This window comes from Hyaena hyaena, unplaced genomic scaffold (assembly GCF_003009895.1).
Source record: "Hyaena hyaena isolate Hyena2069 unplaced genomic scaffold, ASM300989v1 scaffold_244, whole genome shotgun sequence".
Taxonomy (NCBI): Eukaryota; Metazoa; Chordata; class Mammalia; order Carnivora; family Hyaenidae; genus Hyaena; species Hyaena hyaena.
In genome coordinates, this window is record NW_024080876.1 from 2,088,988 (window position 1) to 2,110,054 (window position 21,067).

General features: G+C 33.4%; 1 protein-coding gene across 1 annotated transcript in view; it reads left to right on the plus strand.

Annotated features, from left to right (window-relative positions):
* The window catches only part of FSTL5 (follistatin like 5), a gene marked incomplete at its 3' end in the record, with an annotated part of 488,681 nt that overhangs the window by 181,364 nt on the left and 286,250 nt on the right, over nucleotides 1-21,067 (plus strand). The window contains exon 3 of the mRNA XM_039244548.1: nucleotides 13,146-13,394. Coding sequence (XP_039100479.1) covers nucleotides 13,146-13,394 — 249 coding nt within the window. The remainder of the gene's footprint in view (nucleotides 1-13,145; nucleotides 13,395-21,067) is intronic.

Consider the following 21,067-nt stretch of genomic DNA (forward strand, 5'->3'; position numbering starts at 1 on the left):
ATGGAGCCAGGTTTCAAACCCAGGCAGTGCACATAATTTTTTTGTAATACCAGTTCTTTTATGACTAAAGGTGAAGTTAGCCTCAGTCCTTTTGAAAAAATTTTCCCAAGTCCAAGTTGCTCTACTTCCACCTCTCCCTTCTGTACTTTTTTTTTCTTACAAAGCATTCACTTATATTATCACTTATCATTTTTACATAGATGGCTGTCAAATCCAGATTCCTAGACTTTCCACTAAGCTCTAATTTTACATTTCCAACTGCTTATAATACATATCTTCTATATATTCAACCAGATATATATAAATAAGCTGGAACAAAATCCAGGCAGAGTAACGTAATGGTAAATACTTAAAACAGAAATGGTTTGAAGCCTCGTGCCATCGCTGATCAGGTGTGTGACCTAGGACTTGATCATTCTGTAACCATTCTGAGCCACTTTTTATTTTATTTGTAAAACCAAAAACAAATAAAACTTAGTTCATAGGTTGTAAAGATCAAGAAAGGGAAAGTACTTGGGAAAATGCTTTAGTCAGTATTCATAAAAGATATTTATTAGAAAGGAAACTTGGTTTGGTGATGCTTCTCTACTTCAGAGCTACCACTCAAAGAACTAACTACGTAGAAAAACTATATCGCTGTCTTTAAAAAACTTTTTTAATGTTTTTATTTATTTTTAAGAGAAAGAAAGAGACAGAAGGTGAGCAAGGGAGGGATAGAGAGAGGGAGACAGAATCAGAAGAAGGCTTCAGGCTCTGAGCACGGAGCCTGACATGGGGCTCCAACTCACAAACCGTGAGATCATGCCTTGAATCGAAGTCAGACGCTTAACCAACTGAGCCACCCAGGCGCCCCTATATTGCTGCTTTTCATATAATTTTTCAAAATATATGGCAAGTACTTAAAAATAAATCATTTAAATGAGTTATTGTAGATTCTAGTAGCTTTTCTTTGTTGGGACAATGATAAAGAATTTAGGAAATTATCACTCTGAACCTACTTGTAAGGGTAATATAAAAATGATACAAGAGCCAAGTTTTATGGAACATGAAATATTCTTTCCTGTCTTCCCATGCTCTTCCTTTTCCAACCAATGTCCACCTGTCAAATTCCTAGACAATTTTTAAAAATCTTTGATCAAGTCTGACTTCTGTTAGGAAGATTTTGTTATTACTTTCCCTTAAAATACATCTCATGTTCCATACTTTTATATCATTTTGTATCTACCATGTGACAAGCATTGTTTTTCCTTTATAAAATATTTACGTTTTAATTACCTCATACCCTACTAAAACGTAAGGTCCTTTGGAGCCTAAACACAAATGACATGTACGTTAGTCTATTTTTCAAAACTAAGGTGATTACCTCTTTGTAGTGAGTTCCAGAACATAAGTTGTACATCCGAGAAAGAGAAGATAGGCAGAGGAAAGAAACAAGGATAGTCACCAAGTTATAAATACCATATAATATCATTCCAGTGGGATCATGTGGCCATGGAGCCTGAAAAGCATAATGAGAGAAACCCTTGGAAAAGAGCATCAGTGCTAGATATATTGGCAGGGTAGGGAGAGTGAGGTGCCAGATCATGAAATAATTCTAAATTTACACAAATTTGCCATATTTGTCTGCCAGCAGTGCAAAATGGAAAGATAATATTATCCAAGCAAATCCTACATGATATAAAGGTGTATAGAGATTATCATGTGAATACAGAAATGAAAATATGTATAAGAAGATAAAATCTTTCTTTCTATATTATAGTGTAATATCGTATTTTGTTATATAAGTTATAGAGAGTTTATCAACAGTTTACAAGTAACCAAAATCCAGTGATGGGGAGAATACCACAATCAAAATATTCAGAAGCCTAAGAAAATAGCTCAATTATCTAATAAAATTAATAATCTTTAGGGGCGCCTGGGTGGCTTAGTCGGTTAAGCGTCCGACTTTCGCTTAGGTCATGATCTCGCGGTTCGTGGGTTCGAGCCCCGCGTCGGGCTCTGTGCTGACTGCCAGCTCAGAGCCTGGAGCCTGTTTCAGTCTGTGACTCCCTCTCTCTCTGACCCTCCCCTGCTCATGCTGTCTCTCTCTCTCTCTCCTAGAAATAAATAAAAAACATAAAAAAAAATTAATAATCTTTAAAAATAACTGAGAAAGCATTTGTTTTAGTTAACTGATGAACTAAAAATATTTATCTTATTTTGTAGAAAAATAAAATTGCAAATATGCAGAAGTCATAAGCATAAAATAAGTTAAAAAACATTGTTTTTAAAAGTTTTAAATAATAAACAGTGATAAGAAGCAAAACAAACAACAAACAAACAAAATAATGTGGAGCTACAGAATAGAAATAAATCAGTAAGACCAAAGACCTAGAAATCATAATGGAACGGAGGCTACATAAATATACAACGGTAATGTTGGTCTTATAGAATGAATCTGGAAGTTTTACCCTTTTTGAGAGACTTACCTTATGAAGCCCTGAAGTTTTGTTTTTTGGAAGTTTTTGATTATTGATTCTATTTCTTTGCTGGTCAATCTGTTCAAGTATTCTATTTCTTCCTGGTTCAGTTTTGGTAGTTTATATGTTTCTAGGAATTTATTCATTTCTTTCAGTTTGCCCAATTTGTTAGTATATAACTTTTCACAACTATTCTTTTATAATTGTTCATATTTCTGTGGTGTTTGGTGTTATTTCCCTTCTCTTAATTGTCGTTTTATTTATTTGGGTCCTTTTTCTTTTCTTTTTGGCTGGAGGCCTATCAATTTTATTAATTTTTTTCAAAGAAATATCTCCTGGTTTTATTGATCTGATCTATTGCTTTATTTTTGTAGTTTCTATATCATTTATTTCTGCTCTAATCTTTATTATTCCCTTCTGCTGGCTCTAGTTTTAGTTTGTTGTTCGTTTTCTAGCTTCTGTAGTACAATGTTAAAGTACTAAAACAATTTACCAGGAAGAATTCAGAAAACTACCTTATTCCCCTTATATGTACCCTGTTCTTTGTACCCTGTTTGCTATACTTTCTTTTGAGTTGCCTCTGGTTTTCATCCATGAAAATCCTTCCACCACGTTCTCCCTATCAGTCTAGTGGTGAATTTCCCTGCCTGCCTAGTCTTTCCACCACACTTGACCAGTAGAACCATTGCTCTGAATAGTAATAATAATTGTCTTATTTTCCCATCCTTCTATGTGAGAGGAGTGCATTGTGATGAAAAATAACACAATGTTGCAAATTGATGCAATTAAAGTATTTGGATTTCAGCCTCAATTGTGTGTCGTTTTAATCCACAACCAGGGTCGCCTGGGTGGCTCAATCGGTTAAGCATCTGACTTTGGCTCAGATCTCATGGTTCCTGGGTTTGAGCCCCACACCGGGCTCTGTGCTGACAGCTAGCTCAGAGCCTGGAGCCTGTTTCAGATTCTGAGTCTCCCTCTCTCTCTGACCCTCCCTTGCTCACGCTGTCTTTTCTTCTCAGAAATAAATAAAACATTAAAAAATTTTTTAAAAAGTTTAATCCACAACCGAATATTTATTTTGTTTACTGTCATTATTCAAGTATATTGAGACTGTTAAGGATTTCTTTAACCATTGACAAGGCTGTTGACAAAATTATCTTTATTTATAACTATTCTTAGACTCTTTCTTTATGTTCAAAACTAGTCTTTTTGTCTCCTTTCTTTATGATGGATACTATATTGCTCCATAAATTGATTTTCTAATAGATGTCCTTGTTCTGACTCACATTATTTTCATGTGAGCCAGGATGGTAGCTTCCTACCTGGTGTTTCTTTTCTATTCTGCACAGAGTTGTGCTTAACGCCATCAAATACTAGCTTCCACTGCCATCATAACACATCCTTAACATAACCTTCAGGGCTGCTTATTATAACCCTTTCTCTAATTCGTGCACCACATATTCTAACAATCTCAACCATAATCTTTGCATTTAGGTAATGTTAAATCATCTTGTGCATATATTCACACCTTTGCTCAAAGTCTCCTTTTAGGATTCTCTTCTTTACATGACTAATTCCCATACGGTGCTGGTCTTTTCTCCGATAGTATGCCTTCCAGAACCCTTTACTGGGCTGAGTTACATGTCCTTACATTATAAAATGGTAACCTCATACTTTTGAGGTAGTTTCCTGTTATTTCCTCCTCGACATTTGTCCAATTCCAGTTGTCGTTTGACCCCATGTTACCTCTGAGAAGTGAAGTGCATAAAAAGTTTAAAATGCCTGCTTTTATTCTAAATACCTAAATCATGGGGATTGAGGGATTATGAGGATAAACAAGGTTTTTTTTGGAGAAATTGGATATGAATTAGATTTAAACCACCGTTGGTAGAAGGGAGAAGTAGGTGGTTGAAGGAAATATGTCTTATATTGTTTGTTGTTGTCTTATGTGTTGTTGTCTTATGTGCAAAGAAATTTGAGTGACCCTGGAAATAAGGGAGAAAGTTGTAAAGTAATGAACTGTGTGTTCTGAACCTAAGGTCAAATGATTTGATCTCTCAGCCTTACTGTTTCAGAAAACTCTCCCTTACATTGACTTACACCCTCAAAGAGGGGAAAACAACCCTAAAAAATGACTAAGATTTAAGTTTTAGAATTAATCATGCAAGTATAGTGTCCTGGATGTGGTGATAAGTTGACTCCTAGGAAACAAAGGCTCTCTTTTGCAAATAGTGGATGATCAAGTTTTGTTGATGATGGGGAAGGTTGTATGCTTTGGAAGAAAGAGATATATAGGAACTCTTTGGACTTTAAATTTTTTTCCCAAATTTTTATTGTAGAATGAAACTATGTTTTCAAACATTTTCAGTGTGCAGGCCAGTGACATGATGTACACTGATATTATTGTGGAACTGTCACCACTGGTTTTCAGAGTTCTCCAGACCTTTTTTCATCTTGCAAAACTGAAACTCTATTCCCATTAAACAGGAACTACCCATGCTCCTTACCCCAGTCCCTGTCAAACTACCATCCTACTTTATGTCTGTATGATTTTGACATCTCTAAGAAGCTCATAACTGGAATCATATCATATTTATCTTCTTATGATTGATTTATGGAACCGTATTTCTCACAGAATGAGAAATTTTTCCCATCAAAAAATACTCAAAAAATAGTCCATTAATTGAAAACATAAAATCAAAGCATTAAAAACACTATATAAAGACCATACATTTTTCATGATAAGTGAGCATATTAAAATAATTTATTGAAGAGGATTTTATTTTTTTTTATTTTTTTTAATGTTTTTTATTTATTTCTAGGGGGGAGAGAGAGAGAGAGAGAGAGACAGCATGAGCAGGGGAGGGTCAGAGAGAGAGGGAGTCACAGACTCTGAAAGAGGCTCCAGGCTCTGAGCTGGCAGTCAGCACAGAGCCCGACGCGGGGCCAGAACCCACGAACTGCGAGATCATGACCTGAGTGAAAGCCGGACGCTTAACCGACTAAGCCACCCGGGCGCCCCTATTGAAGAGGATTTTAAAACTGAAACTTTCTTCACTAGGAAAAGTGTTGGGTTGTTTCATTTTTATTTTCTGGTTTGTTTAAAATTTTTGTTTAAATTCTAGTTAATTCACATGTAGTATAATATTGGTTTCAGGACTAGAATTTAGTGATTCATCACTTACGTTTAACAACAAGTACGCAACACAACAAATACCCACCTTTGTATCCATAAAATTGAAACTTTTAAATTCTTAAAGCAAGGTTCCTCTTCTAGGAGCCATTTATTATTACAGTTAACACACAAACTGTTGTCATCATTTCTTCCTCAATTCTTTATTAGACACGCAGTAGGTCTGACTCCAGAACTCAGCATTACAATGAACCTGAAGATTACCTACCCAAATCTACCCTTCCATTACAATGTTTGATCTTCATTTAAAATTTTTTATTTTGTTATTTAATATTATTTATCTTTGTGTGAAAATATCTACATTATTTGAGAATTATCTATCTACTGCTTTAAGTTTTTAAATAAATAGGAAATAAGATATTTTTTAAGTTTTGGGTTTATTCCAAAGCCTGAAGTATTTTAAGTATCACAGATGATTTAACATATGTCTTTACTCTCATTGCATAGACTTCTATAAAATACTTTTATTTTATGTCTGTTAATTGATTTATTTTCTTATTTATTATAAGGGTCAAAGTCATTCATAGAGAACAGTAGCTACTAATTACTAAGCAAAATCACTACTTTTTTCCTTTTAAAATCACTCATAATCTTTAGAAAACTACAATATTTAAAAATAAATGTTTTATTTTTAGTAATCACTGTCATCTTTAAAAACAAATCTTAAATGCTGTATACTCACCTACGATCTATGCATCTATCTGTTTATTGATTTATCTATTTACTGATCTATCTATATTGCCATTGCATTTCTGGCTACTAATGGAGAGTATTAGCAAGTGAGACTTCTTTGGTTTCCAAACCATTTCCAATGTCTAAGTAAATCACACAGATGATGAAAGTATTTTTATCTGGTAAAGTGTATAACCATAAGTACTACTCTTAAGTTCTCAGTGGGATTGAAATATTAAGTTGATAGAGAAATCTTGGCACCTAGATGGGACTTGGAAAGGATAAAATTAAGGAATAGGAAAAATTTTGGTGTACTTTGTGATCAAGGTCTATTTGAGGTCAGAAAGACTTTTGAGAGTGTATCTTGGGCTCTTTCAGTGTTCTGCTATTGGAATTATACTGCAGTTGAGAATATCAAACAAGTATCTGTTAGCCTATTAGCTAGTGATCTCAAATCATCTAACTTCTTGAAATGACACATTAAAACCTAACTGTTGCCCAAAATTTCCTTGAGTTAAACAGGAACTATAATTTGGATGGTTGCAATTTAACTGAGTTCCTGGGTGCTTATTGTACTTATCACTTTTTGGTCATATTTACTTCTTTTAAAATTAATCCAATTGAAGAATTACATGAAGGTGCTTACCAAAGTCCAAAAGACTGTTTAAAATATGGTGAGTAAGAAGGTTCCAAATTCACTGAACTATTGTCATGTGGCCATTCAGCCTGTCTCTCACTAGTGGCACAGCGGGCAAACTATCATTCAGGCAGCCTTGTTTTCAGCAGCTTCACAAAGTAGCAGCAGGAAATACATACCCCAGTCATTAGAAAAGTCATGAAAAGATCATAACTGTGCTCCATTTTCTGCAGGCATTAGAATATTTACTGGAACTGCTGCTTGCCATGAAGTTAGTGAGGACCGAATGTGTTTTGTTTATAGTATGAAACTGTATTTTGTATTTATAGAAGATTTTGCAATTTTTCCATAGGTGGGTAACAAAATGTCACCAAAGTATTATATTGATTTATAAATCAAAGTATGTAATTCGATATATTTGAGGCTTTTTTCTTCTTTCCTTTTTATTTTTATTTATGTTTTTGCAGAAAAGGGGAATTCTTATGTAGTGGATACTCTTGAAAAATTTTAGGTATGTTATTTAGAAAAAACACATCTTAACTTCTAATGGACATAATAAAAGCTAGAGTTGTCAAAAGCTGTTCTTCATTCATTCCAGTGATTTTAAGTCTGTGTATTCTACATGTCAAATTGATAATAAATGATAATTAGTAATCATAATAACTACATGTGATAAACACATACTCTAAGTCAAGCCATTGCAATGCATTATCTCATAGAATCCTCTCATAGGCACAATCATATTATCCTATGCTTATTATTATTATCCTCATTTTATTTATTCATTTAAATAATATTTATAGACTTTCTTCTGTGTTTTAGTTAGAAAAGGAAATCGATGCTCACCAATTTTAACGAATTGCCTAGAAATTTCACTGATAGTGACAGTTGGAATGCAAATTAAAGGGCTCTGGTTTTATGGCCCATTGTTGTCATTATTAACAAGATACAGAATGGAATATATAATGGCAAAATCTTAGAAAGAAGAAATTAGGAAATCTAAGTTAAAACTAATTTTACATTTGGGGTGCTTGGGTGACTCAGTTGGTTAAGCGTTTGACTTTGGCTCAGGTCATGATCTTGCGGTTTGTGGGTTCGAGCCCTGCGTCGGGCTCTGTGGTGACAGCTCAGAGCCTAGAGCCTGCTTCGGATTCTGTGTGTCTCCCTCTCTGTTCCTACCCCTCTTATACTCTGTCTTCCGAACTCTCTCAAAAACAAATAAACGTTTTAAAAAATAATAATAATTTTACATTTTGTATGGCTGAGGCTATTTCTAGAGTATGAAAATATTTAAACTAGAGAATTTTGAGTATGTGATTGTTTAATGCAGGTGAAGTTTAAACATTAAGCATTCTAGAGAAAGCTTATTAATATATTTCTCAGATACTAGTTTTTATTAAAATTGTGTTTTGCCAAGCATTCTTAAATGAAGAGATTGGATGAGAGTAAATCTAAAGATAATTTATCAGTTCCCTTGTATTTTACCATTTGAGATATCAGACCTAAAGACATTACAGCCTGGGTGAGGTCAGACTATATGTAATGGAAAAGCAAAGACTGTAATCCTGTTCAATCCCAAAATCTGTTGTTTTGTATAACAAATCAAAGTTAACATAATGCTTATGTTTTGAACTTTAACATTATACATTTTTATGAGATAATTAACAGCTCAAATAATTTGGCAATCTAAATTAATTATGTTTATATTCCATTGGAATCATTAGTAGTTAGCTCATCAAAATCTGTTTTTAATCCAGTATCTGTTTCATGCCCTGTCTATCCCTAGAGCAGCTCTGAACTCCAAATCCATTTGTAGGACAGAGCCTCAACATGATACATGGCTTGTGAGGTCTTACCTGTTATTATCCATCTCACTCTCCTTTGTGTCCCTGAATGTGCCCCTCCAACTTTGCCTCCCTACTTGGGCACACTCAAATCCTGCCTTATGCCCTCTGTGGAGCCACTACAAAAAGGGTCATTGACAACTCTTTTCATTTGTCCTATGGGAACTAACAAAGCACCCTGCAAATACTAATAAGTACATTTTATTAAAGTTTATTTCAATTTAGAACCATTCTAATTAAGTACCATTTGATAAATTGCATATTATATATGTAACCACTTGAAGAGGATTGCATCATGACTGAGAATCTGAAAAATATTTTTTAGAATTCTATGGAATTATTTTGCTTTATAACTTGGTATCTTCCATCTTTAAAGGTCTCATCTTTGTTTCAAATCTGTTTGAGGAGTTTTTTATAATACTCTGAAGGCATAGAATTTATAAAATGATGTACTTGTTAAACACACAGCACTTTTTTGGGAACAAATGTTATTTTATCAAGTTATGAGAGAGCAGGATATAAGTTCTTGATTAAAATTCATTTGGTGTGTCATCTGACTGAATGTACTTAAAAGCAATCTTTGACATGTTGATCAGATTAACTTGATTTAATCTCAGCTGAAACTTAAGTTCAGTGTTAGTCATGGATAATTACTGTCAGAAAGGATATGTTCTAGCTATTCATTTACATAATATGAGCTTTCTTTTGGATTGCATATGAATTAATTAAATTTCCTTTAATTGTAGCAACTACATGCAACATGCAGCTTCTTGCTAGTTCATTAACTTCTAGAAAATGGCCAATATCCTAATATAAATCTCTGAAGTAGAGTATAGGCCTAGAGAGGAAAAAAAAATAGAAGAGAGAATCTGGGAAAACAATTCACCAGATATATCAGAAATGACTTCATTTTAGCAGAGCATTCCTCCCTGAAAAGAAAACTACTGATTCAATTAGCCAATTCATTTTGTGGCTAAACTGTAAAGAAACCAGACTCTCTTAATAAACATTAAACTCATTCTTTGACAGCAAAAGCATGAAATATTCTCTTGAAAAATCTTAAACAATTTGATACAAATAAAATTATTTAAAATTGGTAAGATCATAAGAACACAAAGAAAATGTAAGGTATAAAATTATAAGTATGTGAGTCAGATTCCTGGCACTCACATTTTGGACTCTTAAATATTAGATCAACAATTGGCATAAATACTGGCATAAAGATGAGAAAAAAAGATTTTCCAAATTCAAATCAGTCATTACTGTAGAGTTACAGTTGACATAATTTTGAACTTAAAAAAATGTATTTCATTGAACATTAAAAAGCAATAATACAAACAGAGAACAATTTTCCCAACATTATATCCACCTAGTTAATCAACTGTTTATTTTTCTGTATCTTTTCTGAGGTTTTTCTAAGTTTCTTAGCTTATTCTTAGTTTCTAACAAAGTTTTTTACTTTCTTCTTACATTATTTTATATGTTTTTATTGATAGCATATATATCTCATCTTTTCCACTTAAGAGCATTGCCTGCTTATTTGCCTAGTCTTTCTCTTCATGTTATAGTTATTTTAAATATAAAGGAGATTTCAATAAATCAAAGACCCTAAAGTATGATCTCAGAAACAGCAACATCATCATCACATGGGAACTTGGAAATATAAATTTGGGGCTACACATAGCTCAGATCTACTGAATCAGAACTCTTAGGTGGATTGGAGGTAGAACTGATCTTTTAACAACTCCTCTAGGCCATTTTAATACATGCCACACTTCAAAATCTACCACATTAAATATATTTTACAAAATTTAATAAAATATTTCAGTGACGTATTATATAAAATAACACTCACCCAGGAAGGTTGTTCAATAAATTATATTATCCTTTTTTTCTTTTTCATATTTTTAAATAATTGTATAGACTACTTTCTAAACAATTGGAATATGGCATCCAATGGTTCAAATATTTAAAAATTGCTTTCAATAAAATTTGTTCCAGTTTATACTGATATCAAAAGGCATACCTTAAAAGGTACAGTTGATAGTCTTGGTCTTTTTTATTTGTAATATTAAATTTGCTATACTCCATTTGGAAAAACATGCATATATATTGAAATAAAAGTATGACATAGGTTTTATTTAAGAGCCAACAAAATTGATTTTTAAAATACTATTCATTTGTATATGAAAATTAGTCTCTAAAATATAATAATAATAATAACCAGCAATTAAATGGATTTATATATAGGTTAAGCCCTTAATTTTAATAATCTTATGAGGATATGACGTTATCCCTATTTTACAGATGAGGAAACTGACTTACAGATGTGTTAGGTATTTGTCCAAAGTCCTGAAGCTTATAACTAGTGGGGTTATGGTTTAAACTCTGTATCAGAATCTATGTTCTTAAAAATTATAATGTCATTATGTGGAGAGAAAGCTTTATTTATTTATTTATTTATTTATTTTAGAGAGAGAGAGTACTTGCATGTGTGCATGCACGTGGGTGAATGGGGAAGGAGCAGAGAGAGGGAGAGACAGAATCTTTTTTTTAAATTTATTTTTATTTATTTATTTTTAAATGTTTATTTATTTAAAAACTTTTTATTAATGCTTTATTTATTTCTGAGAGAGAGAGAGAGAGAGAGACATCGTGAGCAGGGGAAGGTCAGAGAGAGAGGGAGACAAAGAATCTGAAACACGCTCCAGGCTCTGAGCTGTCAGCACAGAGCCCGACGCTGGGTTCGAACCCCTGAAACAATGAGATCATGACCTGAGCTGAAGTCAGACGCTCAACCGTCTGAGCCACCAAGGCGCCCCTAAATGTTTATTTATTCTAAAGGGAGAGAGACGGAGAGAGTGTGAGCTGGCAAGGTGCAGACACATAATCTCAGGCAGGCTCCAGGCGCTGGGCTGTCAACAGAGTCCTACACGGAGCTCCACCTTATGCATCACCAGATCATGACCTGAGCTGAAGTCCTATGTTCAACTGACTGACCCACACAGGCACCCCTAAATTTTTTAAAATATTTATTTATTTTGAGAGAAAGACAGAGTGTTAGGGAGGGAGGGGCAGAGAGAAATCTGAAACAGTCTCCAGGTCTGAGCTGTCAGCACGGAGCCTAATTGGAGGCTCAAAAACGGTGAGATCATGACCTGAGCCCAAGTTGGACGCCCCACTGACTGAGCCACCCAGGGGCCCCAGGAGAGACAGAATCTTAAGCAGGCTCCATGTTCTGTGCAGAGCCTGACATGGCACTCAATACCACGATACTGGGATATGACCTGAGCTGAGATCTAGAGCTGGACACTTAATCTACTGAGCCACCCAGATGCCCTGGAGAGATGGTTTTAAATTAACAAGCTGAAAATATACACTATGTATCTAATAAAATTACTGTAATTTATTACTTCACAAACCACAAATCTCTCTCTGAATATATGTACATATGTATTCATTTATTTTATATATGTATAAAATAAATATAAATATACACGTATATTTTCTTATTAAGTTTTCTGACAATTTTTAATTTCTAGTCTGATAAAATCCAGTCAGATAAAAAAGAAAAGCCAGATCTTCTTATGAAGGTGTAGGGATTTTAGGTGATTAGTTTGGTTTTAGTACAAGGCTGCCAGATCTATTCCTCTCTTATGCCAGTGGAGACTGTTAAATTGAGTAAGTAACAAGAAAATTGAATTCTTCATGATTTATTCATTTAGTCAAGAAATGTATTAGTGATTGTCAAGTGGCAAAGGTCAAAACAAGAAAGGAGTAGCTATCAAAACTCATCAAGAAGTTTTCAAGGCACAGTTATTTTCCATTCCTTCTTCTTGCTTTTTATACATATATGTCATGTCTCCTATCCAGGATTCTATTACTGTAAAAGTGGACGTTTGTTAAACACTTACTCTGTGACAGGAAAGTCATTCCCATGGGTTATTTACATGTAATATTCTGTACAACTTTAGGAGGTGGTCGATACTATTACCCTCATATGACAGATGGGACAACTTGGCACAAAGAGGCATTTTATCCAAAGACATACAGCTAATAAATCGTAGACTTAGGATTTGAACTCAGGCAATTTAATTTTGGGACCATGTTTTTAAGGACCACACTACTTGTTGGAGAGAGAGAAGAGAGCTACAGCACATGGGGAAAGAGGGGGAAAATGCTGAGGGTGTTTTCAAAAGTTACTACCTAATACAAGTCTCTTTTCCACTGAGAACAATGAAACCTGATTATACTGAATTTCTCTTAGAATTTTTTTATTTCCTACTTTGACATGCACATATTTAGACAAATATATACAAATGACTTTTCTTTATCTTCAGGATTCCTGATTCAGGATGTCCCTTTGGGGTCTTGCGAGAATAAATACTGTGGTTTGGGAAGGCACTGTGTCATCAGCAGAGAAACAGGGCAAGCAGAGTGTGCCTGCATGGACCTTTGCAAACGGCACTACAAACCTGTGTGTGGATCTGATGGAGAATTTTATGAAAACCACTGCGAAGTGCATCGAGCCGCTTGCCTGAAAAAGCAAAAGATTACCATTGTTCACAATGAAGACTGCTTCTTTAAAGGTAAATACAGGGTCGACCTAAAGTGTCACCTTCTATTTCTTTCCTTTTCTCAACTACTGCCTTTTAAACTTCAAGTTCAAACTCTAGCACGATTTTATATCAGTCAGTATTTAAAAATGGAAAAGAAAAAATGTTAGTTTAATCACGCCAATAAGCAGTAAGTATATAGGAATTTACATGGATACAATTCTGAATCTCAATTATGAGTACAAAGTTGGCCAAAATCTGACTCAAATTTAATATAGCTGACGGCATTGCACCATATGGCTTCCCAATCATGGCTGTTTTATCTTAGGACACAGGGAGGCCAATTCAGTCAACAGGCCAAATCCACCCAGTGTAAAGCACCTGGAGTTGAATTGAGTGAATAGTGAATGCCAAGCCATGCTGTGATAACATCTCATTTCTTCCTGATTAGAAATGATGGGTTTCAGTTTGCACCACATAATTCAGATTATATGGACCTGAAAATGTCCATTGAAATAACTCTGAAGAACTCATGCTAAATTTAATTAGTAAATTTGAGATGACAGTAATTTAAAATCTGAAAGTATTGGTGTTTACTTTCATGGTACTCAAAATCATTGGTCATTGTCTATGAAAAGGTACTGCTGACTTAGTGAATTGAAAAATTATTTTCACATGCTATATAAATACATTGTTGGGTATTTTTAAAGTCATTTATTTATTCATAAACTTATTTTGTCTTTGCCTCTACTGGAAAGAATATTTGCTCATTAATAGTCACACCCCACACTGAAATTCTGAATTCTTAAATATATGGGACTTCCATCATTCGAATAGGTCAGTGGTTGCCTTGATTTCTAATCTTTGATTGTTTCCCCATCTCATTTTTTCATAATGTTCTAAGATTCAGTTAGACTTAAATCTTGTCTGATATTTTAATTCTTAGCTTACATGTATGACTGAAATATAATGTATTTCATCTGTGCACCAACTAAGGTAAAACGGCTAAAAAATTTCCTTTTTTCAAACTTGGTAAAATAAATAAAATATTATTTCCAAAGTAATAATAAAATGATGCACAGAACTTTTCAAATGATATAAGGAGCAATACTCTAGTCAGAGTGACCACTAGAAGCCTATTGATATAATTGAAGTAAAATGAAAAGAATAGTTTTCCTTACAACAGTAAACTATGTGCAACTTGAGTACATGCACAGAAAATGTTACTGTATCAAATTATTTTCTTTTACAGAAAAAATAGCAGTCACTGTGGTTTCAAGTCTATTTATTCCCCTCTTCTATCAAGTCTATTTTAGAAATGATAATAAGTAATTCTATTACCATTGCACTTTAAAATTCATGGAAGAGTTTTATGTGTGTTTGTGTGTGTGTGTGTGTGTGTGTGAGAGAGAGAGAGAGAGAGAGAGGGAGAAAGAGAGAGAGAGAAAGAATTGATTCTGCTATTTTTTAAGTTTATTTATTTATTTTGTGTTTATGAGAGAGAGAGGGAGAAAGAGAATCTCGGTCAAGCTCCATGTTGTCAGCATGGAGACTGATGCGGGGCTCAATCTCACAAACTGTAAGATCATGACCTGAGCTGAAATCAAGAGTTAGACGCTTAACAAACTGAGCCACCAGGTGCCCCAGTTTTGTCATTTTGACTTGCCATGGTACAGTGGAAATATGACTATGTCACTAATGCATGACATCCTAAAACCACGTAATTAATATTCTATTAAGGTAATTTAGAATCATATTTCTAAATGAAGTTTTGTCCAACTGACACACAGTAATTGATTACATGGAAACGTATGATATTAAATATCATGTGAGAAAAAATGTTTGGTATATCTAGTGTTCTACTTTATTGCCAGATGCTTAGGCATAATGCAATTCAGTGTGTATATCAGTATGGACATGGAAGAACTGGATATAGCTAGGAATGTTGCCTTCCTTATGATTTCATAAAACAATGGTTTGAAAAACTTTAGTTCCTCAAGTTTATACTAAGCATATTTATCATATCTATGATTGTTTCAAAATACTTTCTTGTCATATATAAGTCAAAGTACTTCCTTATTTCATTTTATATAATATTACAATTTTATTTACATTATCTGAGTTAATCAGCAAGGATTAGCATATTTCTTTGGTCTCAGAATTTGTGGGTCTTCTGCTTATTTATTTTGGGGTTTTGGCCAACATATATATAACTCACAAAAGGACTTTATTTCAGCAGAAAGGAATTAAATAATATAGAACAAAGTAAGTTGCCTGTCTTAGTGATGTGCAGTTGGCCAACTTTAAGGTGTAAAACAATATTTGTTATAGCTGAAGGCCTGACATCACTGTGATGGCCACAATTAATCCTTGTGATTGTGAACTTTATTTCCTCTACAATGTCTGCAATTTATACTGTTTCCAATAATGGCCTAAAGGAAGAAGCAAATCAAAATATTAAGTTCAAGAACTGCTAAAAACCTATGTTTAATTAGATTTTTAACAGAAAAAAAAATCAAAACAAACTAAATAACAGGAATGAGTTATCCTCCTTTGGGGGAAAATTTAGTAGTTTAGATATAATAAAAGGCAATTATGCAAACTTCAGAACAATAGTCAACAAACGGGAACCTATAGGCCAAACTCAGGTTGCAGTCCATTTTTTTAATGCAATGTGTTATTGGAACAGAGTCATACCTGCCAATTTAGGAAATTTTCTTTGGGAGTTTTTGCACAAGAAAAGGAGAGTTGAGTATTTGCAACAGAGATAGCACATCCCCCAAAACATAAAAAAAAAACTTTTGTCTGGATCTTCCCAGAAAAAAATTTGTTAATATCTGCCTTAAAAGATTACCAGTGCCTTAAAATTAGTATTTAAAATATTGATGGATCTTGGAGCACCTGCGTGGTTCAGTCAGTTGAGTACCTGACTTTTGGTTTCAGCTCAGGTCATGATCACATAGGTTCAGGAGTTTGAGCCTGCATCACTGTAGAGCCTGTTTGGGGTTCTTTCTCTCTCTGCATTTCCCCCACTTGCACTCATTCTCATTTTCTCTCTCAATATCTCTCTCAAAATCAATAAATAAAGACTATTCGTTAAAATATTGATAGATTATTACTATTCTATTTCTTCTTGGCTATGGTGGTGAACATAAGGGACATATTCCCTTTGTTACATTTGAATAGAAATAAACACACACACACACACACACACACACACATACACACACTGTCACAAGTAAAACAGGAAATATGAGTAAAATCAGTGTATAGTGTTAAAAATGATATTTTGGGAGGTGCCTGGGGGGCTCAGTCAGTTAAGCGGCTGACTTCAGCTCAGGTCACCATCTCGCAGTTTTTGAGTTTGAGCCCCAGGTCAGGTTCTGTGCTGGCGGCTCAGAGCCTGGAGCCTGCTTTGTATTCTGTGTGTGTGTCTCTCTCTCTCCCCCTCCCCTGCTCAAACTCTGTCTCTCTGTCTCTCAAAAATAAGTAAGGGTCTTATGTTGGGGAGGAAAAAATATTTCTCTACATTTCTACATTCTTCTGGATAGCCTAATCATCAAATTGACACGAGACAGATAAGAGAAGGAAGATAAATTTAATTGTATATACATAGGGCCCCATAAGAATATGAGATCCAGTGACAGGGAATTATGGTTTAGATGTAATCCCAAAGTAAGAAGAGGGTAAGGGTCTTGGACTTCAAACTGGAAAAAATGATTCATAAGGAGACGGAAAAGCAAACGTTTGGTAAAAAAAAAAAAAAAAAAAAAAAAAAAAAAAAAAAAAAAAAAAAAATAAAAAAAAATAAATAAAAAAAAAAANGTTTTTCTTATGATAAAAAAAAAAAAGTTATCTTTAGTAATAGCACCAGGCCCTCTATGTAAATTCCTTTAGGCAGGTAAGGGGATGCTGGGGGCAAAAACCCCTTTTTGCATCTGTAGGGCCTTTATTGTCTTCAGCTGAAAATAATCCTCATGCCAAAGCAGCACATTCTGAGATGAACTGTACTGAATCCCATCACAGAGCATAAAACTTTTATATTTTTATGTAATACCTAGCTATTCGTTATGATGGCAGTTTGGGCTTAAAGTCATTTCCCATCCCCACCTCTACCCCCAAACAGCTTCTAACTTCTACCATTCAGGTCACTTGTAACAAGTAAAATTTCCTCTCACCCTGACACCAGGTCACTCTGTCTTACACAGCAGAATTTACTTACTCAGAGAATAGACATAAGCTAGAGTAAGAAACTCACAATATAACCTATGTGAAAATGAATAAGGAATTAAACCTTTTATGAGAAAGTCAATTGAACAGAAACCCTTTTGCCATTTACTGTGCTAAGAATAAAATTGCCATAAAAGCAAATGTTCTGTGCATTTAAATGTGCATCACAAACAATAACAACTTGGGAAATATGGTTTTTATGGCTATGTGTGCACTATTTGAATGAGATCTGACATTGCGTTTTTTCCTTTGGTATAATCTGGAGAGACATTCATATTCCATTTTTAATTGGTTCTTTCACCGGATATTTTTTTAAAGATAAGACTCATAGAAATTGGGCTAGAGAACTAGGCCCCCAATAATTATATAATATTTTAAAATATAACAGTAATTGCTCTGTGTTAACATGCAGGAGCTTTTAGATTACATTTTTTTTTTGAAGGGCAGCTTTTTGAAGTTTCTAATTTCTGTCTAGTGTTTTATGCCATTTCATGAAAAATAGTAATCTTGATAAATATTTAAACTTTGGAAAGTGATGCCCAGATACTTGTTTGTTGGTTTAGTTTTATTTTTGGTCAGTGTTGGCCAACTGAAACTGCAAGGTGGTAGTAAAATTAATAAACTGGATGACTATAAATGTACATTAACTCTTAAAGACCATAATAGAGACACAGAAGCCCCAGTTCTTTTGAATGCCTTCAGTATACACAATATCAAACCAGTTTGATGAATCTCCCATATTTGGGTAGATTTATGATCAAATTTTCTGAATTTGATGATATGAAATTGGTTGTGTTGTGTTTCACTTTTGAAATTTATCTTGCATTAAAATTTAATCAAAGTTAACTATATAGCTTTGTTGCCACTCTCTTTAATCCAAATGTGAAATATGGAATTCTATGTATTCTCGTTGCATAACATTACATAATGTTCCTTAGAAGTCATTGTGATGTGTACACTCATAACTTTACCATTTTTATTAAAATCATACCAAATATTTGTTTCTCCCCTGACTTTTGAAAACTCTATAAACGTTTCTGTCTCTCTGCCTTTTGGCTAAGATCAAGGGCAGTACGATTCTGTAACATTACATTTTATATGGGTTTATCTTTCATTTATAGAAAAACAGTAGATGGATGATAGATAGATTTTACACAGAAAATGAAAAATGATCCCAAAGAAATTTAGATATTTACTACTGAATGAATATATTAAAAAAATTACCAGAAAGTAAGAGACAGAGAATACCAGTAATAACAGTAATACATTGGGTATTTATTTTAAAACACTTTCACAAGTAGTATACTACTGTTTCATGACAATAAGCCAATACACTATTGAGAAGGCAACAGGCTAAAGTTTCAAAAATTGCCTGCCAATCGATATGTGCAGAGCAAGTTAATTATGCAGGGACAAGAACGAAGGGATTCTGTCTCCTCTTTCAGTGAACGCATGCTCCAAATATTCTGCTTAACTATAGAATACCATGACATCTTACTTGCCCATGGCTTTTAAAATTTTAGTTTTAATAGTGATTACCATAAGCATGCAACATTATTTGGAAACATTCTTGCTCACTATGATATTTTTAAAGATTAAATAATGCATTTCATCAGTTCTTAGCCAATTGAAAAACATAGTAGGAGACACTAGTTATTTAAGAATAACTTTTATACAATTGCCGTCAACATTTGATTGCAATAAATTTTCAAACTTGAGTCTGTGAAGCCACACATGTTTTATTTTAAGTTAACATTAGATTATAATCGTGCATCAAAAGAGTCTGGTTAAATTATTATATAACTGAATTTGCCATATTGTAATAGGCTGATTAATGGTAGAAAATTTTCTGATTGTAGTTAAGACTACGTAAAGAAAAAATAACTAACTTGAATTGAGAAATATATTTATTATTTAAAAAAGAAATACATTTATTATTAGTTTCTTGGTTGACATTTGAGATGCTATCTTACAGTCACCTTCTGCACAGATTTATTTTAGGCTGATATTGCTGATTATATGCTACAAATAGAATATCTATTAGATATGTGACAACGTTATTTAGATCTCTTCCTCCTCCTCTCCCCCCCAATAAAATATTTAAAGACAAAATGTAATTCTTAATGTGTTTAATTTTGGTCAGATTTTCTCATTTGCTTCCCTTGTTATAGGAACTAAATTTAACATTCAAATACATGGATAGTCTTATCTTGATTTTGTGTATTTTCATGCTAAATCATTTTCTTGTTTCAAGTTATAGAATAAATATTTTAGTTTAGTATTTTATTTTATGCTTCCTATGGATATATGAATATCCCATCAATAGATACAAACACAATATTCAATAGTGACAGAAAAATGAGAACATTTTATCAGTTCAAATAACTTGTCCTTGTCTTCTATCTTGAGGCTGTTTAAACATTGTATCAGTCATTGCCTCTCACTGGCACCTTCACTTATCATGTTTATTTTCTCAGTATCCTATTTTGAAATGCTGAATGTGATATTTCTGTAACTTACAAAGTGAAGAACATTTTTTACAACCATTATTTTTTAATGTGGTTAATTTCCTCTCTGATATTTCTTTGCAAATACAGGATGATGGAAAACTTTCCATTGGTTACATTCTGCATATATAATTAGGGATATAATGTTCTAGAATATGCAATAGAAAATTGTTCTTTCTTAGTCTGATTTATATTTCACTTTTAAAATTCTTTCTCAAAGGTGTATATATACTTTAGAGGACATTCGAAAACCTAGTAATGCTAAAGATTTTAAACCAAAAATAAAAAATGAGAAGCTTCACCTGTGGTTATCACTCAGGTAGTTACATGGGGAAAAAATGTTTGTAGAGAATCACACTGAAGAAAGGAGATTTGGTACTCTGTAGCACAATGTAAAACATAGGTAATTAGCAATGCTGCTGTTTTGAAAACTGGTTAAGCAGAGTATAAGGAACTTGAATTCAATTAATAAAAATTCAAATTAATTTAATACAGTAATATGCTTGTTTTTAGTTCAAAATAACCACATCATCTAGCTATAAATTATTTATAAATCTCATGATTACAATAGAGGGTGGTGTGTACTCAGAGAGATGAGAAGCATTTCATGTGTTCCCTTATGTAATAATCCCTTTAAAGTCTTATGTCTATATGTTTCTCTAGTCGATATGAATCTCCAGTGATTTGTACATCATCTTTCAGAAAGTCTCCCCCCAAAATCTAGTAATAAGTTGTAATTACATTTTGTCAGTAAATTTTCCTCTCGATGACCTCTAAAGAGGTCACACATGACCACCAAAGTTCTTGAATGGATTGGAATATGAAACCAGGTTGAACTAAAGTCCACAGTATGTAGAAACAATATTGAACCAAAATTTGACTTTAGCTTTTCAATATATCCTGAATAAGGCATTTATCTCCACATTTCCTAAAAATTATAAATTCAAAATAACTTATAAAAAAAGACAG